Raw genomic sequence first — 26,485 nt, forward strand, 5'->3', positions numbered from 1 at the left:
AAACTCCCAACATGTTATTTGCTTTTGAGAAAACTACAAAATTCTCCAAAAACTTTGTTTGAAGTGATAATGTGTAACTGAATTTTTTAAAATCTCTTTTGTCTGGGAAATATGGAAAAAGCTATAGAACTCTGCCTTGTACCCTCATATTCATGTTTATAAAAGAGTATGGGAGCAAATGAATGCAATCCAGTTAGATATTATTCAAATGCAAAAATTACAGCAGTGTTGAGAGTCATAAGCAGAGTTCAGTAATTTAGCTTTGACATATAGTTATGGTTTCTTTCCACCCATCTCAAACTAGATTGCTGATCGTTTCTTGATTTTTTTCCAAGTTTTGTTTAAAGTGAAAGGATAAAGGCATAAAACAGATTATCTCTGTCTTCTTTGTCCCCTTCTAGTTACGAAAGGATGTTGGTATTTATGATTATTTTAGCCCCAGCCCTGTATCAGGTACTTTGCGAACATGAAGGAAGATAGAGTCACTGTCCTAAAAATCTTTATCTGAAGACCAGATTTTGCTCTCATACTCACAGGAAGTAGTATGTGCTCAATTAACAGCTTCACTGACTGGTCAATACTATTAAGATGGCAGAATCTGACCCTGAATCTTTGCCAATATGTATGTCAAAAGTCTTGGTCTTCATACTATGGAATATTTTGACGCTACAAAACCATTCAAGCCTATTTTTTAAAAATACCAGTTCACCACAATGTTATGATAACCTCACGCCTATTTAGAAAGATACAGTACTTCACACACACTAAATGTGATGACATATTCTATTTGAGGAATATACTTACACTAGTCACACGTCATGGTACTATGAGGTATAACTGGAAATGGAACTGTCCTTTAATTGCTTGCTCTTGTTTACAAAACTTCTTCTAGTTCCATTACTACAAAGCTTCTATTGAATAAACATATTTCCCAAAGCCTTGGTAAAGTTCCACAGCAAACTATTCAATTAGCAATTGTTCTATTTTCTTCAGAGATTTCCAAATGTAAAACTACAAAACTGAAAATAATGTTCTGTTTATTTTTGAGTTTATTGGCTTTAAGCTGCTTAAGAAGGCAAGAGAAATCATAATCCAATTATTTAAATAAGATTCCAAAGTGATTAACCTATAAAACAATAGAATTTAGAACCTATTAGAAAAATATGATTAGTTCACTCTAGACAACAGTCTAATAGTGTTTCCATCAAAATGTTTTTACAGAATGCAAGTTTCTGTCTGTAACACATTTATACCATCTCCATAAGCAGCTTAAGTCATGAATCTAATGAGGAATATTGATTTATTTTTGCTTCAACTGCATTTTAATCAATAATTAAATTGTCAGAGGTATTTTTTCTTTAAACATGTAAATACAGTTACCATGGCTGTGAGATCAGATTTTTAACCTCTTTATATTTTTTCAGAATTGAAAAAATGTGAAACAAGTTACAACTTAAAGCAGTCAACCTTTTGGCGATGCATCTCTATAGGCTCCACAGATCAAAGTCTAACTGAAGTCTAACATACTAAAAAGAATGAAGGGTTTAACAAGTTAAAAAAAAAAAAAAAAAGCACTACATTAAACACATCTCAAATTGTGAACATCAAAGAAAAAAACCGACATTTCATCTGACAGAATACAACTTTATTTTATATACACGCTGAGGTAAGTACTGACAGTGAAGTGACTGCAGGGGGGAAAAGCAGCCACTCTGAGTTCAGCAATGGCTCACTCACTATCTTGGACTTTAAAACCCTTTCACAGAATGAGATGGTTGAGGGAGGAGAGGTTGAAGAAATGCTGATTGCTACTCCAGATTTATCCTCTATTTTAAGACATGATCACAGGGAGATGCCAAATCGGCCCTGGATTACACCCTCTGCGACAAGGGGGCTGTACAGGGCATAAAATAGGGTAGACTTCGGCCTGGGATCTCTGAGCTCTACCTGGGCTGCTTTTAAGCATGCAAAAATCACATTGTACTTTAAACACAGAATCGAATTCCAGAGGTTATACACAGCATTTACTCTTGTACATCATTACCACAGATGTGACTCCATCAGCCACGACAGCTTAAAACCAAGTAGGAAAACCAAGCTATTAACATTTATAAATATTTTAAAAAGACAAAATTGTTCACCACCAACTTTTAGCCTACAATATAATATTATCTATCCCAATCCTGGGTCACTACTATAACCAAGATTTTGTGTTTAATGGATTTTACCTGGCAAAATAAAGGTTGATTAAGTAGTTTGCACATGACACAGCAGATGAAACATGCAAAAATAATGTATGGCCAGAAACAACAGCTTTTGCATCTGAAAAGGATTTAGTACAAGTAAACCAGAGATTTACAAATGACATATTGTTTAAATACAAGTCACTAATGTGCTTTGAAATATATAAAGCGCAATTTCCAATTCAATATCTTTAAGATTTTATTTTTTATGGTTTAGTTAGTATGCAGGTGCAAGACCAGATATATTAAATCACAGAATCTAGTTTCCCAGTACTTTGCAGACTATGATAATCCCGTCACAGCCATAGCACTGACAATTAGCAATGCACAGCTCAAATGATTTAGCAATTTAAGTGTTTCTGGTTAGAGATTCAACAAGTCCCCCTATTTTCCTATTCATAAATTATCCACACTGATACCTTCGGAGCACTGCACCCCTGTATAGGTATTAATCAACATGAAATACTTACCCCTTAGCAGCAATTCTTTGCCATTTTCTGTAATTTGGCTTACCATTCTTCTCTACTCTGCAGACAACATTTAGCACATGCTTTTTTGTGCAGCCCTGAAGGACCAGAACAACTCAAACAAGTAATAATGCACTTCCAAAGGAACTCTTCGCTACTGCCTCTGACACACTGGCTATTGTACTGCACAGAATTGATTTGGCTCATAAAGCAATATGGTTTCTCACAGGAAGACCAAGCAGACATTGATACAGTCCTGAAACTATAATCCTTTCAACAGAGACAAACTATATAAATGTCAGTAACTTCCTCAAAAAGCTATTGCTAAAATCCATAGCTAGTTATACTCAGACGACACGCTGCCTACTGTCTGCACCCCTCTCCAGAGGCATGCATGCCAAAAATCTGCTACTTGTTTTAGAAGCCTACAGTGCATCAAACTCACTAATGCCATCAGAAGCATAGCTCTGTGACATTCACCCTCCAGGCGTTTCAGCTTCAGGGTGATCACAGTGATGCATTTTTCCATCTTCGATATGTTTTACTGAAGTTACCAATGAATGGATGAGACATATGAAAGCGAAGATTACAGAAAAGTGTCAGTGTGAGAAAGAAACAAGGTTTATAGAAAACATACAAACGTGAATTTAAAGAGTTCAGAATTGAATTGATGCTATCCCCATTCTACCCAGGCTCGTTTTGTGGCAAACAGTAAGTCAAGCACTGCCTCTAGAAATCCTGCAATATAGATTAAATAAAACAGCCTGAGGGACTTAGGGTACATCTACACTGCAATAAAACACCCACAGCTGACCGGCATCAACTGACTCGGGCTGCAGGGCTACAAAATTGCAGTGTAGATGTTCCAGTCCACAGTCTGGACTCTGGGACCCTCCCAAACATCTATGCTCCAATTTTATAAGCCCTGCAAGCCTGAGACAGCTGACACAGGCCAGCCGCAGGTGTTTCATTGGAGTGCAGATGTACCCGTAGGCTCCTAAATGCCCAAGTCTGTTTTGAAAAGTGGGACTTGGGCTCTTATGCATTTTTGAAAATTATATCTATTGTCAGCTAACAGGGATCCTATAAAAGCAGTCTTCAGACTCCACTGTAACAACACTTTCCATTTTCAGAGTTTCATCCTGAAGGACTACACTTTACAAATCGATCTCTGTAGTGTGGACCTTACCACACCCTCTACTCATCTCAGTGAAACTGAGCCACCTCAGGGAAAGAGCTGCACAGCTATCTAGTGCACAGCCCCCTCTACCAGAGGGAAGCAGGAAGCACTTAGCAAGCATTTTCTCTTATGGGAAGTGCCACAGACTTTCTAATACCCATTCAGAGCAGACACTAAATTTGTGTTCATGTCCTATACGAGACCAGCACAGTATAGTGCATGCAACTTAATCTACTTACTTCTGCTGCATTTGAACATGTGGTTCCAGGGAGTCTAGCTATTTCAAACCCAAAGCTTATTTTTTAATATCTAGGAGGATGGCTTAGTGGTCTTTCCTCAACTCACCCCATCATTATTTACAACTGAGAAAACTGTATGTAGAGTGGTGGAGAGCTGAATTTGAAATGGGCCTTTTACTTAATCACTTGAGATTACACATTGTCTGTTTATGTCTCAATATCTTTGTTCACCAGTATCATCCATAGCAGAGGTTCTCCAGTTGTGTCCTCATTGTCTGCAGAGAGCTGGCCAAGCAGATTGTCTTGGTTCCTTATTTCCAGCACCAGAAAAACTAAAGAAAATACCCTGCCTTCAAATGTAAGCAATTGCTGAAGTTATCACAAGGACGTTATGTGGTCATGAATGGGAGACGCAGCAATCTGTATAATCATTACTGGAAGAGGATATGGCCCACACTATGAAATTGAGAGACTTCTCAAACTCAGAAGATTCTATTTACAGTTGGGTAGAGTTGTGTGTGAGACTTTGGTTGAAAGTTATCTGAAGTCACACTAAAAAGTTAGGTCAACTCAGCTACGTCACTCAGGGATATGAAACATCCACTCCCAAGTGATGTAGTTAAGACGACCTCACCCCCAGTGTAGACAGTGCTAGGTGACAGCAAGGTAGATTAACTACACTGACAGGAGAACCCTCCTATTGCTGTAGTGAGTATCTACACTGAAATGCTGCAGCGTTTCTAGTGACGACATCGCCTGAAACAAATTATCTTGGTGTGTTGTCTATTTTACTCTAGCAGAGCCCTAAACTTTTGCCCACCAGCCACTTACTGCCTGCTCACTCAGATGACCCATGGGCTTGAGAATATTAGCAATCCCATCAACCAGTACTGGAGCAGAGAGTCTGAGGCTTTGTTGACACTGAAAAGTTAGGTTGCCATAGCTAAGTAGGTCAGTGGGGTGGCGGGGAGGTGAAGCACCTGTTACTAACACAGTTATGCTGACCTAACCCCCAATGTAGATGCAGCTATGTCAACAGAAGAATGTTTCCACCAACATAGCTAACTTCATTCAGGGAGGCGGTGTGCCTTCATCAATGGAAAAACCCCTTCCATTGGTGTAGGCTGTGTCTATACTGTGGAGTTATTCCAGCATAATCTCTGTAGGCCCCGATTCACCCTACCCTACGGACAGCTCTGAAAGTTGCCACATGCCATCTTGAACTTCTCCATGCTGGGACTACGAAGAACAGCTGGAAAGCAAAGAGCATTCCTGCAGGAAATGATTATTAGGGTTGGATGAAAAATGTCTTGTGAAATTGCATTTGATATTTTTGCCAGTTCAGCTTTTAAGACCCACTTTTAGGACAGAATTACCATACCAGCCATCATTAGCTGTTTTGTCTTGTGGTTGTGCTAAAGCATTAAACTTCAGCAGAAAATGTGAAATTGCCCCAACCTGCTGGGCACTATGTGGTGTCACACCTAGGGTGACCAGATAGCAAGTGTGGGAGGGAGGATGTGTCTAACGGAAAAGCATCAACATAAAATTTCTTTGCATGTGCTGTCTTGAATCATAGCTTTAATGCTCCTGGAATGTGAACTGTGAATATTACAGCAGCCTCAACAATGTTGGCTGAATAACCCCACCTATCAGACTACATGGCACTGGGCACATATAACAAGTATAAGCTAAACTCTATATCCCCCAGCTGGCTCACTCTTCCAGAAAGCATGACAGTGAAGCTACTTTTACTGGAGCATAAAGCCATACCAAAGGGACTCAGGTAGCTCCCCTCCTACCCTCCAATACACGGAATAGCTTCTACCAGGTGCCACCTGACAATGCGCCATTTAGTCACATTTACTTGGGTTAGGTAACTTTGATGCAAATTACTATTGTGAAGGAACTGTATTTTGGGGGGCCTTGAAACCCTCATGGCACAGTACCACACTGTATTTGCACTGATTAAGAAGCACTTTCTGATAAATACCCTTAACATTTTTATTTCATCTCCTGGCAAAAAAGCACCCCGGAGTCCATGATGACCTTACAAATACTGGAGAAGTCTCTTTTCCTGGGAAATCCTAATAGAGAACCATTAAAGACAAGACAAAAGTCAAGCCTTAAGCAATACACATATGAATAATTCAAGCTCTAGTCAGTATGCATAGGAAAGTGGTACATTTTAGTACCACCTCTGTTTCATCACATAAATCCCTCCTCATACTTGATTCACAGATTCTCCACTCCAGCCATCAGTCTCACACCTTGTAATATGGACTGCCATGAAGCCAGTAGCACCATCAGTTGTACTCCAATGTATTTCCTTATTTTTCAGGGATGGTTCAGCAGGATAATTTATAACATCCTATGCCTAGACGTTGAAGATAGAAATGTTTAACAGTGAGAGGAATAAAGGAAGATTTCCAATCAGAAAACTGTATTCTCCATCATAGTGGTGTCAGATGTTGGAAAGTTTTAAATAAAATTGTTTCACTCTTTCTCCAAGCTTTCTATTTTTTCCCTTTTATATGACCCCGCAAAAAAATTCACAAATAACCTGAGATTTGCAATCCAGCTATATAAACTGGACAATGGAGTAGCTGCTCACCACTATTCCTCCAAAGGGGAAAAAATTGTTTTAGCTAATCCTTGTTACATTTTGTGCCAATTAACATCTAGAAGAGATTGTTCACTGTAGCCAGCCAAGCTAAAGAGAAACTGCAGGGTGTGCTCCATAATTAGCAAAGAGGTTCAGAGGGAAGAACACCATACTTCGTATGTGCCACAGAAAGCAAATTCAGATGGTAAATTCTTTGGGGCAGGGATCATATCTTCCTCTCTGTTCTGTACAGTCTTAAGCGCACACACAGCACTCAAACATCATTTCACATTTATGTTGTGGCTCTAATCCCAAATCATTTCACAAAAACAACCAGTGAAGCACCCCACTGTAGGATAAACAACAGCTTGTTTTGAATAAGCTGCATCCAGGCGGGACCATTGAGGGAAGGTTTCTTTTTGTTGTTTTTTTAATTAAGCTACCAGATTGACTGCTCAATATATATGAGCCCTACAGACGACAAGTGGAATGGATACTGTTCCAACTGTATGCACACTCATGATCTATTACTATTAGCTTTCTGTCTGTGCATATGGCAAGTATCACTTTAAACACTGAGGTTTCTACCACAAGGCTGGTCATTTCAGGCCCTCACAGCTCTTCTAACTTCAGAGGAGCTCCTGGCTCTCAAGAAGAAGCTGCACCCCTTTGGCAATGCATTCTTATGGCTAGGGTGGCATAACTTTATGTTTGGGGTGGGGCTTTTTATTAATGGATCAGTATTCATCCCAAAGCTCTTTTCAAATTTAAACTCATATACAAGCTATACAGAGATTATTTCACATACCATGTTAAATGAAGGCCAAGCTGGACTTGAACAGCAGCTATTTAGCACACATCAACATGAAGTGACAATTTAGGCCAGAAAGTTAATCGAACAGAAGCTGAAGGAGGGATTTGAAAGACAGAAAGGCAATTACCAGATTTGGAATTTGATGAGGATGATGGTGTGCCTCATAAAAGACAAAAAGTACAGTGGCATCATTAACGCACATAGGCATTGTGTCTCTCTGAAAGATGGTACCAACAGCAACAGAGCACACTATTCTGAGGCCTGGCTGAGTGAGGATCCACTGATTACCTGAGCAGCACCTTGCGTTTCCATGGAGATGGTCTTTCCATACACGGACCAAGCTCAAGGCTATTCAGCTTGGGAGCACAGACAAGATCTCAGCACAAGGTGGTGCTGCTATAAATGGTTTTATGAAAGTGTGTGCTCCTAGGTACAAAATTTGTTCCTTACTGTGGCAATCAGCTATCTAAAGTATGCAATAGCATGCCTCAACAAGTCTGCCTTCTCAGACCTAACTCAGCAAAACAAACTTCAAATGGCATGCAATAAGAATCTTTTTGCCTTTGAAATGGAAATGAAAGGCAAAATAGCAGTGCTCCAACTCCCTTAAAGATATACTTTCTCAGACAGTGTCTGATGACCTAAGTAGGTAACTTCTCATATACAGGACCTGCTCAATAAAAAATGAATAAGACAAAGCACTGAGCTATAAACAGGGGCCTCAAAATGATGGAGAATGGCAACTAGTTTGTAGGGGGGGAAGTGCAATCTCTTTCAAACGTGATTACAAGGAAGCTAAAGCTATCAGAATGAATATGCTGTATTATTTAAACATATATCTGCTTCATCTATGTATCACATGTATTTTAATGGCCCCCACTACCACAGTATTTCTCACTGTCAACTTCAGTCCTAGTTTTCAAAGCAATTAATTAATCAAGCCCCAGTTATATTGAAGACCAAATTTTGATCTGTGAACCAATACAATACAATACATTCCTCTGGGTCTGGGAAAATGCAAATAACCAAGCCCAGGACAAAGTACAAGAGAGCTGGGAATAAAGCACTCTCAGTGGATGGGAACCCAGCTACAGAACAAATTTCTAGAGCAGATCAGGCAAATCCAGAGTCAGACCATGTTTACAAAACGCTGCAAATACAGAGTCTGCCATAAGAATAGCACTCAACACTGATACTCCCTTTTAAGCCCTGGAAAACTGCTACCAACAGAAAAAAAGGAATAAGATCAAAAACACAAACTCTACCCCCAAGCAGAGATTTTTCCCCTTAAAATAGGACAAGTGCTGGAGATGACATAAAATCCACTTCACTAATACTACTGAATTTACACTGAAGGTGCTCTGATACTGTGGTGATGGGCAGCAGTACAAAACCATAAAACTGAGACTTCTGGATTCTATCTTTTGTTAAAGAATTTATCTTCAATACCTCTAAATGTTAGAAAAGCTTTATTACCCCATTTCAGAAATGAGGAACTGAGGCCTAAGGGCCTTGTCTTCATTAGGAAAATAGTTGTATTTAAAACACATCTTGCTAAGCTGTGTTAACGTCTTAGGCCATGGCAACAGTACAAAGTTCTATCAACACAAGTTACGTCAGTGTTCAGCCGCTGACCTTTGTATACTACTGGTGCATGTGCATACTTAGGTGCTTGCACTGGCATCACACTTGCTCACCATGAGTGCTTGGATTTATGTAAAATGCAAGACATCACAGGTAAGCATTCCAGTGTGACCCACACTGCTGTCCAGCTCAATGCCTTTTGGGACATTTTCGCAGTGCTTTGTGGGATACCAGTGGTTCGCCTGAGGATTTCTGGGAGCTATGATTCAAGTCCTGACCACACCACTTTCCCCATCCCATAATGCTTTCCACATCCCATAATTTCCGCATGTTTTTAAAATTCTCTCAGTTCCAGGTACCACTTTTTGGTCTCCACCATCTCTTTTGACAGAAGCATAGTCCCTGCACAGCTCAGCACAATTCACATGAGCATTGCTAATATAGGATGTCTGATTCTCCAGTACTTGCAGAGAGTGAACAAGTTGCTAGTGGGGTCACTTACAAGTATGACATGAAGTTTCCTGTAAAAGCAGAAAGTTTGTGGGGCAGTACCAGATTTTTTGTTGCCCTCCCTCACCTTCAGGTATCCCTGGCAAAGTTCCTTCACTTTCATGCAGCACCGCTGCTCATCCCCATTGTGGCCTCGTTTCAGTCTCCTCTGTGCAATTTGCACACAGATGTTGACATTTCTACAGCTGGTCCATAACTGTGCTTGCAGGACCCCTTTGCCACAGAGACTAAGCAGTTCCAAGACTTCTTGTCTGTTCCAGGCAGGATCACATCCAATAGCTCTCGGAACGTGGAGCTCGCATGGTTGAATAAACACAACAAAGGTGAGCTGGTAGGTGTGCTTGCCAAGGCGGGCAATGAGGAAAAGGTATTTAAAAAACCCCACAGGGAGCTCTAAAGGGCTTCTGGTGTGTTACTTCTGGGCAATGGAGGTCAAAATTGTGATGGAGCAGGCACTGTCACAGGGACAGGGGCATTGTGGAACAACAGCTGGAGGGCTGTTAGAATTGACACACGCAATGCAGAGTCTTCATTTGCATGGCATCAACAGAAGTAGGTCAACAGTGGCTCTGCATTACTCGGGGAAGTGGTGTTATTGTGCCACTGTAACAAGATGCTTAAATCAGCAGGAAACTAATGTTGGTGTAGACACATGCACAACTATTTTGATGCAAGTCGACATACAGTGACTTAACTTTGTAGCGTAGAACAGACCTTCGTGTAGATCAAGGCAACTTTAGTCCTACCATGTGTTAGCATGTTGAACCTCTTTTTAATTAGTGTGGACATGGCCAAGCAGATTAAGTGACTTGCTCAAGGATACACAGGAAGTCTGTGGTAGAGCAGGGTCTCTGGAGTCCCAAATTAATGCCCTAATCACCAGACCATCCTTGTCACATCCGTCTTAGTACAGCCATTAATGGTAAAAATTCAGCATTTGTCAAATGGCTACAACAGTATTTCTCCTCATTCCTATAATAGTACATAAGTGTGGCAGTGGTGAAAAATGCTGACCACTAGTTCAGACATCATGTAGTAATGAACACATTGAGCTCCTTGAGATACGTGTACAAGTTAGCACGGATATCTGTCAAAACAACTTTGGAACTGTCTGGAGACAAATGCAACTGTAGCAATAGCTTTTAAATAAAGCAAAGACATCAGAATCCTGCAAGTGGTACCAAAAAGAAAATCCTTTACCATACATCCATGCAAAAACTAATAATTTAGCCTTTAACTCTTAAGGCTGTTACCATTTAATTTTCCACTGTGCCTGCCAAGCAAATGTATGCCTGTAGGCGTACAGAGCAGAACAATGATTAAAAGATCATCAGAAAACTCAGCATGACATTTTGTAATGGCAAATATTTCAACAGAAATGGATTCCTCATACTGTTCTAGGCATCTGTCCTTCAAGGAAGGTGTATAGTGTGATAAGGGTGGGACGCACAGAAGTGCAGGGAAGAGGTTGATTGGCATTTCAAAGCCCAAGACTGGTCATGATTATTAAAGTTAAACCCTTACCACACAGCAGGGGCCAGAATCCACTGAATTTGGTGGCTGTTAGTAAAAAACCCTACAAAATAAGCCAATATGAATATCCATAAAATATAGATAAACTTCCAATATGGAGATCAGGGTACATGACTTGAAGTTCACGAGACAGGAGTAGATTATCATTCTGCCTCTTACAGATTTACATCCAGAAGCAACAGTGTGACAGACACATGATTTCCTGCAATATCCTGTATAAACTTAATTCAACAATGTTAAACCTTACTGAATTAGGGGATCCATTGTATTAAAACTGTGCATGTGTTATTGTGGAATTATATGTCCCTTCTCTAGAAAGAAAGGGATGCTAATATACTTCCTTTATTATCAGTGCTTTGAAGCCACCCCCTGGAGAGGTAGGCAGTTCAAATTGGATTCTCAAGAGACCAAGAGAATAAAAGGATTTTTGGATAAATAGCCTAGTTTTAAACTGGTTCAGTGCCTTCTTCCTGACCCAGCAATGGACAGTATCCCTGGTCTATGGAGCATCCCAATCCTTAGAGTAGGGTTGAAAAGACTGGGCCTACTGAGGCCCCAAAGACTGGGTGCTTGTTCTGAGTTGAAGTTGTGATGAACTTGTGACTACAAAGAAAACCGTGTGGTTGGGGTGTTGAAGGACTGCTCCTTTCAGAGCGAATGTTGAGATGGTGTCTAGTAAGCTTATGAGCATGCAGGTAGATTCTTTTATTGTTTTTAACATGTTTTCTCTGTAGTGGTTTTACCGGAAGAATAGAAGAGGCTTGCATAGAAAGAGCTGTGTGGTAACTCATAACTGGAGCAATTACACCTGTCAACCATCTCTGAAGAGAAAATAAGCAGGTGTGATTGAATAGCCACTCTCTGCTGGGAATAACACAGTGAAGACAGGGAACTGTGCAGCTTGGAAGTAGCCTGGTCAGAAGGAGGTAAGACGAAACTCTCCACCTAAGAAAGCCAACAGCTGGGGAGCTGGAAGCCTGAGTGTGAGTGCCCTTGCTGAGCCACTGAGGGGAAATACAAGTGCAGTTGTCCTGAACTGTGACAGTACTATCCACCAACTCCACTTATATGTGACAAACCTGATAAAGAACAATATCTGTGAGGAGCTTGGGACAAAATACTTAAAGTAATACAATATTTACCCTGGAAGAATGTAGGATCAACCGAATAATCTTTTCATCTGTGGGGGAGGAGAAACATTACAACATTTTTTTCCAAGGTACACCTACCATTAGCAACAACATTGCAGCAGAGAGCTCTAAATACTGTAGACTTCATTTTTGGCTTGAAAGGCATCAAAACCATAGTCCATCTGAGAGACTACTGCAAAGTGCAAAGTTTGTTGGTTGGATGTTAAATAGCTGCCTATCTCTAAGAAACTGAAGCTTTTGTTCTTCCTGTTGTTGCTCTTTTAGTGGTTTAATTCCATAACAACTGGGATTAATTGCGAGGTAGAAAGATTAACAAGATGTATAAAAAAAGTTTCTAAAATATGCAAGATAAAAACTAAAAAAAAGTCTTACGCCCAACTGAACACTGTATTTTACACATATTTATAAAGGATAGTTGGATAGATTTGTATACATAGGTTAGTTATTGGAAGCAGTTTCACACACCTGGTGAGAGATTCCCTTATTCATGATATTCTGTATAACAAATCTCTCCCGATAGCACGCAGGCTTTTGTAGTGTTGCTGCTATTTTGCATACAAAAAGCACTTGAGGACTGCTCAATATAGCCAATAAAGCATTTACAGAATAAATAAATATATATGTCTGTTTGGGCTACTATGAAGCTTCCTTATTCTCTTCAACAAGGAAGCTGAATCTCATCCTCAACAGCTGCCAGCAGTACTTGCATTATAATGAAAATTATATATAACCAGAAAACATATACAGGTAAGAGTGTGATTGATAGGTCATTTATAGGTGATGTAACAGTCATAGGAACAACATCTTTAGAAAACTTCCCCAATTGTTTTTTATAGTGAGGACAAGTGCACAGGTATGTAGAATATACAAATATACAAATTATAAGATACCAATTAAGAGGATTTTTTTGTTTATTACCATTATTTTGATAGCTAAAGAAAAGGCTCACACATCAAGACTTCTATACTGTAAATATTTGCAAAGGCAAATTATTTTACAGAGAAAACTTGACATTGCAAGCTACAAGGTTAAAATACATTATTATGGCTCAGTGTCAGACAAGAATGTAAGTGAATATTAGAAAACTCCAACACATTAAAAATAGGAGAGAGAAAAGACATTCATAAATTAAGAACCTGATTTAGTTAAGAGACTTACAATACTCAAATACAACATTCTCTTTTGCTGCCTGCCTCAAAAGCATTAGCTCTGTAAGAACTTACTTGATCGCATGTGCCATAAGCAGACCTAAAGAAGAGCGCTGTTAGCTCAAAAGCTTGTCTCTGTCACCAACAGAAGTTGGTACGATAAAAGATATTATCTCATCCATCTTGTTGCTCTTAATGTGCCATAAACATTCAAATAATATCTACCACAGCTGGCAGAACTAACTGTACAAAGTTCTCTACTTACATGGCAAAATACATATTTCCTGAAAAATATCCAGAGGGGAAAAGCTATAATACAACAATAGCACTGATAACTTTCTCTAGTCTGTCATAAGGAAAACAAACTAATTTCATCCATAATCAAAGGGACTATTCACCTTCAAAGGAACAATTAAGAAATAAAGGTTTTGCCTGCCAAATCACAAAATCACAGAAATACAGAAACAAAGCCATTGATCAAATAAATCTGTTGCACTGACAGAAGTGCTGATAACTGTTTTACTTCATTACAAAAAAATTCTGCTTATTAAATTTGGAAAAGCTATCTTGAATGGCTTTGTCAAGAGAAATTTAAGTTTTTAGCTTGTTCCTGGAGTTTTCTGCATAAAAAGAACTTACCACAAAGTGCTTTTATCTCTCTGTGGCACTGAGAGTCCCCCATTCCGTTACACACACATAAAATGAAATAATGAGCACTAGGGGTTTTTTTTTTTTTTAAACTTGAGTGAATGGTGTTTATGCCTGGCTGCATTTGCTGGCCAATAGGGCTGCGAAGTGTCTTAATCTCCTCTTAGCATGGGGCTTCACCACAAAAGCCAAGTTTAAAAAGATCAATAAAACTTTGTTGTTGGGGTGGGGAAAAGGAGAAAGGATGCTACTATTTGCTTTAATGAAGCCAAACACTGGTAAGCAAGCCAGGGATGGGAGGGGAGGTGGGGGGAGAAAACACAGAATAAAGTTTTCTGTGAAGCAGAGATTAAATGGGAAAAGACAAGATGGGGATACTGGTAGCTGAGTTGGGTTCCCTGAAAAAGAATTCTATTCGATGTAAATTTCCCACTGCTTCTGACCTTTCTGATTTGAAACATTCATTAGTCAGCAAATCACTGAAAATCATGATTTGTGGATAAAAATAATCTAGAAAATCCATTTCTCTGCATTTCATTGCTAAGATTTCTAAACACAAGCGCTCTCAGTTATAAAAACTGAGCAGTGGGATTTTTGTTTTACACCATACACATCCCAATGGATATTTCAGAGGGTTGTTTTTAACTATTACTGACACATCAGAGAAACCTCTCCCAGACTCTTCCAAATTATTTCAGTTCCAGAGAATCCAGAAAAAGGCACAGCTTCGTCTAAATTTAGCTAAGGAGTCTGCTAGCAGCCGGCAATGGGAGTCCTTCAGTGCACAACAGCTGCAGCTACCTCAGCTATTGTGCCTCTGAAATCAGAAGCCATACGAAAGAGGCGTATAAAAAGGCTATACAAGACCACGGCTTTTTAAAGTAAGCAGCTATACGAATAGAGTAAGCATGACAAAATGCAGACTACTGAAAAGTTTCAGAAACCTGATGAATCTCCTTGGGCAACACTAAATAAGATGCTCATGAGACTCTCAGAGCAGTACCTTTGCTTTGAGATTGTCTGAACCCCGGGAAGTACGAATACACCTTTTCCTGCACCGTATTCAGTCATGTTTAATTTTTGGGTAAGTCCTAACGTCCTTCTCCACTCTTTCCATTTTCCACATACCACAATCCTATCTTTATCAGCAGAGTAAGTCTGCGCATCTATGCACCTGGATCCTGAAGACTGCGTCCTGAAGTTTGCCACTGCTACAGTAACTGCCATCTGCATATAAACTGGACCACACATTTGACTTCATAAAGATGGGAGAGATTTTTAGCTCAACCTGATACAACCTAGTTTCAGACTCTCCAATTTCCATTACAGGTTATTTTATATCCTGGATGGATGTTCACAAGGTGTTTCAACAGTATTTCTCACTCCGGTACCTAACCACAACGTGGCTCTGCATCACATTCATGTGGTACTTTAAGAGGATGAGTCAGATCAAAGCATCAGGCTGGAAATATCTCAGCTTCCTTGATCCAAGGATTTACATAATAAACATTACATAGAACTCACATTGTATTTTTCATCTAAGGCTTTTAAAGCCCCTCACATGGCATCACTATCCACTTCACAAATGGAAACACCGAGAAAGTGGGCTGAAGTGACTTCCTTGGCAGAGCTACTCAGCCCTTTATCTTTGAAAAGTAAATAAATTAAGACAAAGGCCCCATGGCATTTATCACAGGACAACGGGAAAGAAATCACATAGGAGTCAGTTCCTCCATTATTGAAAGTAACTTTAGGGAGAACATTGTGCACCACATTCCACAGTAACACTCTGCTTCCCTGTAGAGCTGCTTCCTAGAAACTTCCCCAACGCCCTCTTGCTTGGCTTCATTCTACATTTTTCAAGTAACATGAAGAATGCCAAGGGTAATGTATGAGTATAGGTTTGTCTCTTCATCTAGCCAAAAATTGCTGACCCTCATTTTCGTGTAGCGGGTTGGGCACTGTTTATCCACATGGCTGCTACCCTCAACTCCAGAAATACCTGAATTTCAGCAAGGTGCTTTTATGTGTGCATATAAGAAAGACTCTGTGGCTACTCACTGGTTAAGCTGTCTAATTTCATTAAAAAGGCCAACTTTTTCTCCTGTCACTGAACTTTGCCAAAATCTCAAGTGCTCTGGAATCTTTTGGAATGAAAAAGATGTTACATAACCTAAAAGAATTTTTTTTCATACACATTTTACATGAGCTGTGTTCCAAGTTTTAAGAACTGTAAATTTAATAATTTATCAGCAAATATTGTCATCAGCTATTTAAAAAACACCTATTTTGGGGAGAAGATTAAAATGAAAAAAAATATGATCTTGGTATCATGATTTCCCTCTCTTGTTCCCTCAACCATTAAAAACAAAACAGCTTGCAACAAAGCTATTTGTATTGTATAGAATACCATAAACTATTACTACCAAAAAGAAACCCCACACATCAATACAGCTTGTAAATATATGCCCACCTGCCATCTCTGGAGAAGAGGGCTTGAGGCTGGTTAGAGCACTGTTTCAGTGAGTTCCATGGATTCAACAAAAGCTGTAATACAACTGGCAAATAAGCGTGGAAGTGCATTGGCAAAACCAGGGGTGGCCATTGCCAAAACTAGGTCAGTGACACCATGCTTCTTAGTCTCAATTCCACAAACATCACTGGAAGATAAACAACTTCCCACAGGGCACATATCTGAGATTATCATATTTGTGTTGGCAGAGGTCAAGCACATCACAAAGGTGAACAGCCTACCCTTCTGAGGATCGAGAAGAGTAATAATCTTTATGAAAGATGAGTTTTAAGATAAAGCAAGTTTTCTCTTTCAAACCATTTCTTTGCCCCTTTTTAAATGCACACCCTCTCATGTCACCAGTTTTATCTCAAGGGGGAGGGATGTAAGGTGTGAATTCTTACTGCTGCTGATACACAAAGCAGAGCTCATGTATTTGCATCCCTCCTCCAAATGAAGGAACGTGTTAAGTCATAAACAGTGAAAGTAAGAAGCACCTGCTCATCAAGAAGGGATTTGTTTTATTTACAAGTGAGTACTTCAGCCAATTGATAAGATTAAACAATTACATGTTAAATATTTTTGTTAAAATGTGCCATGCTGCATTTGGTTTACTTCCTCATAACTCGTGTTGACAAGATATTGCAATGCTCAAATGTTATGCCATTGTAAGATGGCAATGCATCACTTGATATCTCGTATGAAACAAAATAAAACATTCAAAACCAAAAACTCCCATGAAGCAAATAGGTAGGGGCTCAGAGAGGGGAGGAGTCAAATTAAGTTTTCCCAGAACCAGAGAGGAAAAGGACACAGCTGTGTTATAGCATGAGACAGGTGTTTAAAAAGACAGAGTGAGAAACATTCTGAAAAACAAACCAGTGGTTCTTCCCCATTATTCCAACATTGCTATAGTTGGGAGTCAACATTACCATGATAAAAATCTATATCTGAGGGATCATACCATAACTGTCATTTTAGGCCATCCACACGATCAATAAAACAGAGCAGCGTTTAAATATGGCTCTTACTAGCAAGCTGCAAAGAGGTTCACAAAAATAACTGCACTTAGTTCACCACACTAGCCATGATGGCAGGCGTCATGTCACCAGACCACACGGAGGACGTGGACAACATGCCAGAACACTTATTGCCAGGCAACCCCTGCACATATTCATGGACTGCCCATATAACCACACATGCCCTTTGGGTAGAATCACAAACTAAAATTGTCAAGTTACACATCCCAGTTACAAAGAAGTGTAACATCCTATCTGGTGTCATGGCTCCCACCAACTGTCAGCATCGTACTCACACTCCATACTCACAACTGCCATGGAACACCCTGGAACTCTCACTGGAGGCCCTTTCCTCCCCTCCCTTACACCCATCCTCCATTCCACTCAGCTCACTTTCACAGGTTTCCAACTGGAACTGCTGACCTTTCATGGGAGTTTCCCTCACTTAGCATGTGCTTTATGCACTGGAGGCTGCCCTGGACCTCTACATTAAGCTGGAGGGAAGCACTTGGAAGCAGAGAAGAGGCAAAGAGAGTTGTAGTCTCCTCCGTGCAATCACAGAAGGTTGAAATCCAGCAGGAGAAAAAACAGCCAGGTGACTTCTCCCCAGACCTGGAGTTTCCCTTTACTGGGCCCAGAATACAGTAGTAGTAAGTGGGTCTTTACTTCCCAGGCCTTAACTACAAGGCTGCAGATCACGGAGAGATGGGGAGTGAAGACTTTCCCCCTTCTTCAAGCCTCCAAGATGCTGTGGGGCCTGAGAAGAGGATCTAGCATCTCAGTAGAGATAACAAGGCTATTCGTCAACTTTATGCCCATATCCTGCTGATGTGACCAATTGATAAAAACACAATAAAGGGAATACAGAAATGGAAAATGATACAGCTAAAAACCAAAAAATATATAGCTGAAGCATAACATATATTATCTTTTACCAGACATTTGTCAGCTTCAAAGTATATGTAAGTCAGCTGTAGCCCTTTATGCACATTTTTCTGTAACCATCTAAAGCAACACACACAGGGCCATAATGTGTCAGCCTGCCAATAGTGAAGGACAGACCATTGGGTATTTTTATAGGAAATGAAGTTGCTTTCAGGACTTCACTGGTAGCTAAGTGGAGCAAGATTGACTCAGCCAAAAGCCTCTCTACCCAAAAGGGTCAGACAGCAGCAACTCCTAGCAGTCCCAAAGGTCAGCACTATTCACCCCCGACCTGGGGGGGAGCAACAACTGATCAATTGCTCCATCATGTGGCGAAGACACAAGCTAGGCTCTGTCCCCGCATAGCTGGTTGAGGTAAAGACTCATTCATGTTAAAACTACCAACAACCTTGTCCTCACTTGGATTTTACCCCATGTTTACCACACATTCATTAACATGAGGTAAAAACACACTTTTTTGCCCATTGAAGACGAGGCCTAAAGGACTAATAACCTTTACAGGCTAGTTCCTTAAACTTATTTTTGCAGGTGAGGCATAATCCATAAAAAGCATGTAGGGCCTTCAGGAGTGAAGATTTTCAGGATTAAGAACTAGTCTAGCAGGCACCGACCCACCTGTCTAGCAAGCTGCTCAACAAGAGAAACTGAAATCCAAAGGCCAGGAAAGAAGCAAACAGCCTGAATAGACAAGATGGACTGGAATCAAGGAGGGAAAAGAAGTTTTACAGATGGGTATCTGAGGCACAAAGTAACTTGCCCAAGACTGAACAGTACGCCTCTAGCTGAGCCTGGAACTGAACCACGACCCCTCAAATTCCAGACCAATACCTTAACCACAAGACTATTAAGACATCATGGTGGCCTGTATCCTCTCCGCCCACGTCCATCACCTCCTGCCCAGCTCCCCCCACCTGGGGCCCAGAAGTCCAGCCCTATTGCACTTAGTGCCCTCTGTAGCAGCTGGATAGCAGGTAGGGAAGCGCTGGCCTTGCCGGTTCCACAGATCTCTGGTATGTTACAGTTGTGTCATCACCTCTTATTTTTGAGAATATCAAGGAATCTGTTCTATATATGCTGAAGCAGTATGATAAAATAGATCCAGAAAAGCTCATGGTAACTGCCCACTTCATGAAAGACCTGGGCTTGGACAGTTTGGCCCAAGTGGAGATCATCATGGCCATGGAAGATGAATTTGGGTTTGGAATTCCAGAGGCAGAAGCAGAAAATGTAGTGTGTTCACAAGAGAAATGTAGATTATATTGCAGATAAGAAGGATGTGTATGAATAAAAGCATTTCTTTGAAGCTGAGAAATTCTCTTCTAGCATGAGGAATGGGATGATATCAGTGGGTATGTGAATATAAGCACACATTACTATACCACAGCTGCTTTCATTTGAATAGTTCAGTTGGACATTGCATTTGAAGTCTTCTAAATATGAGCTGGTCTTAAAAAATAAATATGTAAGACAAAATAAAGACTCTCTTTTCCTTTAGGGCTTGGGTCTTGCACTGACAATAGTAGGATCAGGAGTGTTCTTTCAATGGTCCAAGATCAATATTTGGAAATTGCCCCTCAAAGGAAAAAGCTTGAACCCCATCAGCATGTGTACTTTATAGTTCATTTTATAAAGAACTAAAAAACTACAAAATAATAGAATCATGCTTCATCTTCCTATACCATGGGAAGTTTTTTAATGGAGATCCCCCTACTATGCTTGTGAAAGGATTTTTACTCCTGTGTGCCATTGTAAAATGCCTTCTAATTAAGCATCTCAGAGGCGCCCATAGGTATTACAACACACCCTGGCACATTAGAATGCAAAGGTCACTTGCAGCTAGAGACTCCCTGTTTTGATCACTTAGACTATGTCTACACTGACGGCGGCAAAGTCGCCACCGTCAGATCAACTTCTCTGGATTGACTGAGCGGTCAGTGAAGACCCGTTCAGTCGATCCAGAAATCAACTTATTAAGACCACCTTCTCAAGTGGCATAGTGCTGTGTTCCCATCGGCGCAGTGCAGTGAACACGGCGTGCAGAACAGAAGCAGAGAAGTCGACAGGAGTTACACAAGTTTTTTGCGTAGCTTGCGTAACTCTGGTCGACTGCCGCCTAATCTCCGAGGTAAGTGTACACAAGCCCTTATAGAGCTAGATTATTATTTGTTGTGTCTGTTTAAAAATCCATTGTTGTTTACAGTGTTGTTGTAGCCAGGCTGGTCACCCACCTGGGGTCTTTTAAATTCCATTTCGTTTTAAAAGTCACAGTGAAACATCCAGAAAGGCTAAACAGTAACATGAGCAACCAACTGAACAGTGGCCTAATTACAATTCTATTTCCCCACCATCAGCCCCCAGGCCAGGTCCTGCCCTCTTAGGGGATCACCTTCTTTAAATAAATTAACTGCTAATGAGATGCAGTTATGCCTAACAGAAGCAGCTGTAAAAGCAGCCCAGAGACAATGCACAGGGTATTTGCCACATTATTTAAGCACTGCTTTTACATTAAAAATAGCTGGCAGACCTGCAGACCAAAGGAATGACAGCACATAACCACAGAAGGAAAAGCAAACAGCAACCTGAGATTAGATTGTTTAACTATAGTTTCTATTGTGAATTTATTTAATTGAGAGCATTTAAATATTTACTCATGTCAGCCTTTAATACTCCCATCATAAATCGTGAAAAATCCTTCCACGTGCAGGATTAGGCCCTAAATTCTACACTCTTCCTCACTAAGAAACTTAAATTTCAAGACAAAGCATCAACAAGTGATTGAGAGCAAAAGTTGTTCTGAGTTGGAGGGGGATGGAGGTGGGCACAGAAGGATGAGTTAGTTGTTTAATTGCACAGACGTCTTTTTGCGTCAGAAAAAAAACATGTAACTAAAATTGTTTCTTGTCTCCCACTACACGTCAGTGCAACACAGACAGGTTAGCCATAACTACTATTTGGTGGCTAACCACAGCATATTATTTAATTTTAAAAACCATTCTAGATAATAGCCCATTATACAATTGCATATCATGTCTAAGAAAACAGAATAAAAATAATCTATAACCAGCTATTTTAAACACAAAAATGCAACATCTAAATTGATCTTCACATACTAACATTGCATCCTCAGGCTACAAAAGGCTCAAATAGATTGCGAAAAAACTTGCCTAAGAACAGTGATACAGTAAATCTTTACAATGTAGTGTAACACCACAATCCCCACGATTACATGTGGATTTTCCAACAATTGCAAGGGAAGGTTTGACAATCCAGATTCAAATATTCCATCCAAATAACTCTTTAGTTACCAACAATAAATAAGCATGCACAAGTTTGTGAACCATTTCCATAATAGGATGGATCTTTTACTGTTATCTTAGCTTCTTGAAAATGTTTTGTATTAAGAGGCCCAAATCATCATCAGGGTCCTATTATACGGGGCACAGCACGGCCACCGAAAGAGACAATGACTCTGCCAACGCTCAGACAAGAAATAACTTTACTCACAGCTCCGTTAACTTTTCTTTCAAAGTAACTGAACAAGAGATTCCTAATGAATTGCTCACAGGCCACCTACTCGCCCACACGGGCTAGTGGGAGTGAGTTGTTTGGGTTGGCTGTGTTTTTAACTGTGTGTAAATTTCACTTTCGCCGCATAGTTAAAGGAGAACTTCGAACATACAGCGCGTCATCATCAGCTGAGGTAACTGGCCACGTTTCCTGGCCAGCAGTAACGGGGCTTTGCTTGCACGGTCTCTCCTCAGGCTGCACCACCCTCTGTCTGCCTGGGAAAGGCATCGCCCGCCCCGCTTTCGTTGTATTCATTCTGACAACAGTCCCCTCCATTCATAACCGCTGAGCTGCGCTGAGCTGCACGGGGGGGGGGGGGGCAGAGCCCTCGGCCCCCTTTGCAGACAGGGAGAAAGGGAAGGAGAGACGCACAGGCCGGGCTGGAGGCCGCACCCCGAGCCCCGCTGCACAGCCCCAGCTCCGGCCCCCCAGCCCGAGCGGAGGCTGCTGTAAGTCCTTGGCCCAACGCCACAGACAGGTCGCGGCTGCCCCGGCAGCCGAACCGCGGTTCTCACCCCAGCAGCGGGAGGAGAAGTTGTGGGAACTTTGCCCGACTCACCCTCCGAGCTGGCCGTGTCGTAGGGGTCGGCGGGGCCCCGCGCCCCGCCCGGCTCGCTGTAGTCCACCCAGCTCAGCCCTTCCAGGCTGTCATAGTCGCCGCGCGGCTTGTCCTCCACCGGCACCACGGTGAAGTGCGGCATCTCGGCGGGGGCCCGCTGCTGCGGCTGGCCCTGCGCGGCTCCCCCCGGGTTCCTGCCAGCCGGGCGAGACGCGCTCCCCGGCCAGCTGCGCATTCCAGCCGCGTGCGCTCACTTCCTCTCGGCGGGACTGGCTGCCGGAGCCGAGCCGAGCCGAGCGCCTCCACCCCACCCCGCCCGGCCCCCAGCAGCGCGCGGGGGGGATGCACTTCTCTGCACTGGGGGGACCTGCGACGGGGGAGGGGACAGGGGACCTGGGGGGGACTCCACTCAGCGACGGGGGAGGGGAGAGGGGATCTGGGGGGGACTCCACTCAGCGAGGGGGGGGCAGGGGACCTGGGGGAGCCTGTTCAGCCATACCAGGCTGGGAGCGGGGACCCCCTTCGGCAGTGCTACAGCGGGAGGGAGGTGGAAAGAGGAGAGTCTACGGGATACAAGCAGGGTTTTGGCACAAGAGAAGGGGCAGTAAGAGGGGTGGTCAGGGCAGAGGTGGGGAGACCAGGCCTAGGGAGAAGTCATCAATGCCATAGGGTAGCAGGGGAAGGGACTCAGCTAAGCCAGGACTGATGAAGATGGGGCCTTTTCCCTTCTCCATCCCCACTGCCTGCCCCAGGAGAGAGCAAAGCCCCTTGCCACAGCAAAGCACAGTGAAGCCAGAGACTGAGCACTTAAAGCAGGGGAACACTTAGAAGCAACTGCTTGCCCTCTGCTCTGCCAGAAGCCTCCCTCCATCCTGATACCCACTTACAGGGTCAAAGAGCACCCTGCTCTCACTGCCTTTGCCCTGTTGCATTAGAGACTCTGGGTTACTTGCAGGAAAGGCAGCCAGGGGAATTGTTCTAGCTAGGGGAAGCCTCTTCTGGTAGCCCAGTGGGGGAAAAGGGGCAGCCCTACGGCAGGATCAGATGCCTTAGAAACCTAGCATTTTTCCTTTTCGGCATCTAGACCAGAGACAGTCATAGAGAGCGAATTAGTCTCCTCTGCTAAATAGACTCCTGGGACAGAGAGAACACGATGAACCTTTCTGTTTAGCTCATTTTTCAGAGCAGTAATTAGTAGAGTAATTGCCCTAGAACTTAAAGGGGCTGGTTTGGGGAAAGCAGGAGGCAGGCAAGTTGAGCCAATTTGTTTGCACTTCTCACAGCTTCCCTGTCTGAGCAGGGAACAGACAAACTCTTCTTGCTGTGAAGATCAGACTCTCACTACGGTTGTGTAGGCCTAGTCCCCTGGCTTAGAGCTTTGTCTCTCTCCGGCCCAACCCTCCACAAATAAAACCTATCAGAAGGAGGCAGAAGCTCAAGGATCCCAGCTGAGCTCCAGCAGGGAGGCAGGCAGAGGGTACTAGTGCTAATACAGCCAATGAGAGCATCTCATAGTCATTTGGCAGTACAGTGAAGCTTGTTTGTAGCAACACCTTGTAAGAGCAACCATCACTTAGGAGCAACATTTCCCCTGAGAACACTTTCCTTACTGTGAATGGGCAACACTCCCCATAACAGCAACAGCCACTTGGAAGCAACATAGCAAAAGGGCACCGATATGTTGCTACTAATGAGTGTCTACTGTACCTATTTCTCGTAACTTTAGTTGGAGGGAGAAGGGGGATCCTTAATTCAAGAGGGTTATTGGCAATAGTTGGGGATGATGTTGCTGGATAGCTTTGGAGCTGCTCAATATTCTTTCCTCAAAAATATCTATTATGAATAGTTTTAAAGCTGAACTGGTAAATATGGCTGAATCTGAACAAGTAGTTCAGAAGAACTACAGAAGAACAAGTAGTTCAGAAGTTACTGAAGAAGTAATTGTCACTGTTCACACATTCTCATCTTCTAATCAATGGTTGTGAATAGGCCTCATCTACTCTAACTGAATGGACTTTGCTAACACCTACCCTCCCCATTGTTGTTCCTTACCCTTGGATGTATATATATATACCCCCTCTCTGGTTTCTGTTTCTTACATTTGACAAAGTGGGTTGCAGCCCACGAAAGCTTATGCCTGCAGAAATTAAATGTGTTGGTCTTTAAAATGCTACAGGACTCTCGGTGATTTTGCTGTATACAGAGTAACACGGCTACCCCTCTGGAACTTTTCACTAATCTCCGGGCAGGAAGAAGGTCTATTTTAGAGATTTCCTGATCTTACAAGAACCCAACCCTTAATGGGTTTTTTTTATTTGTTTGTTTGATAGATTTTTGGGTTATTTCTGGTTCTTTTTTTTGTTTTCACCTCATCCTGCCTTCTGGACCAGGATTTGATGTTATAAACAGAGCAATGTCCAACTTGTCAAAAGATGAAGAGACTGGCATTGAGCAGAAATGGGAGACAAATAAGAGGGAGAACTCTTTGTTCACAAGAGCTGATTAATAATTCCACTTTTAATTAGTTGGGTTTTGAAGTAAATAAAAAGGATCCATGCTGTGGAGCAATTGCTGCCAAGAGGGATGCAGGTTTCTTAGTTCACTTAACACAGATTTACTGATGGGCTACCTCTGGGGAAAGCCAGAACAATTACACCCTCTAATAGTGATCAGGCAGGTGGAAAGACTTCTAAGAAAGGAAACAGTTTTCTATCATCCAAATATTTTTACATTTTTTCACAATGTTAATAAATGTTTTCACAATGTGGCTGTGTTTGGTTTGGGGCATTTTCTTTGTTTTTCTGTGAAGCATCTTCTCACTTCCCTATTTCTGGCCAGATAAGTGTATTTTGTTCTCTAATTTTAGAATATCTAGAATATTAAGGGGGAATATTTACTGGGCCTGTTGAAGTCAATTGGAGTTTTACCAGCCTCTTCAATGAAAGTAGAGTTAGTCTGAGCACTTCTGAAAAATCTGCCTTTACTGTACATTTCAGAAACACAGATATTATCACATCAGATGAGACCAATACTTCATCTAACCCGTAGCCTGTCTAGGACAGTGGCAGGCGTTAGCTGCTTCACACAAAAATGCAAGAATCCCAAAGTTGACACCTGAACTAAAGGATAATTTTCTTCCCTAGCCCTTTCATTTGAGGTTGAATTATGTCTGTCCTCTATATCACACACACTCACAAGAAATTGATGTAGTTATTTGAACTATAATTTTTCGTAGGATGCTGGATTAGCCCCAGAAGTTTAAAAGGATGTAGACAGAGTAATTTCTAGGGCACTGATGCAGAATATTATGGGAAAGGAGAAGATGATCAGAAATGACTGTTTTCTTCAAGTTTGCATTTACTCATTTTTCTATTGAATGGTTTCCATTTAATATCATTAGGCTTGACGTGTTAAGTACAAGAGTGCTGTCCTAGAAAAAGCAACAGGGACTGTAGCAACTCAACTCTTGATGACAAAGTGAGGGGTGCTCCAGGACAAGACCTATTAATATTTGTGACATCCCATATAGCCAGAAGAGAGAGGCAGAGAAGAAGTTTCCTTCTCTTCTCACCTTTCTTCTGAAGCGGAATTGGGTCTATGTGATGCCCCCCAGGAGTACCTCAGCACCACCTGCCCTTAGTGTGAGGTAGTTTTGTCTATGCCTGCTGTGAACAGGTCGCTGAAACCAACAGCCTCTGGTAGCTCTGCAAGGCCACCTCACTCTCTCTGTACAGGTAGCAATAGGCACACACCACCCATCC

The 26,485-nt window shown here is 41.7% G+C and overlaps 1 protein-coding gene across 1 annotated transcript in view; it reads right to left on the reverse strand.

Moving 5' to 3' along the window:
* Window positions 1-22,992, reverse strand: part of SLC12A4 (solute carrier family 12 member 4) — a 70,612-nt gene extending 47,620 nt beyond the window's left edge. The window contains exon 1 of the mRNA XM_067551516.1: window positions 22,725-22,992. Coding sequence (XP_067407617.1) covers window positions 22,725-22,959 — 235 coding nt within the window. The 5' untranslated portion in view covers window positions 22,960-22,992. The remainder of the gene's footprint in view (window positions 1-22,724) is intronic.
* Window positions 22,993-26,485: the final 3,493 nt, after the last annotated feature.

Source organism: Emydura macquarii, unplaced genomic scaffold (assembly GCF_026122565.2).
Source record: "Emydura macquarii macquarii isolate MOO-44397 ecotype Brisbane River unplaced genomic scaffold, CSIRO-AGI_Emac_v2 contig_295, whole genome shotgun sequence".
Lineage (NCBI taxonomy): Eukaryota > Metazoa > Chordata > Testudines > Chelidae > Emydura > Emydura macquarii.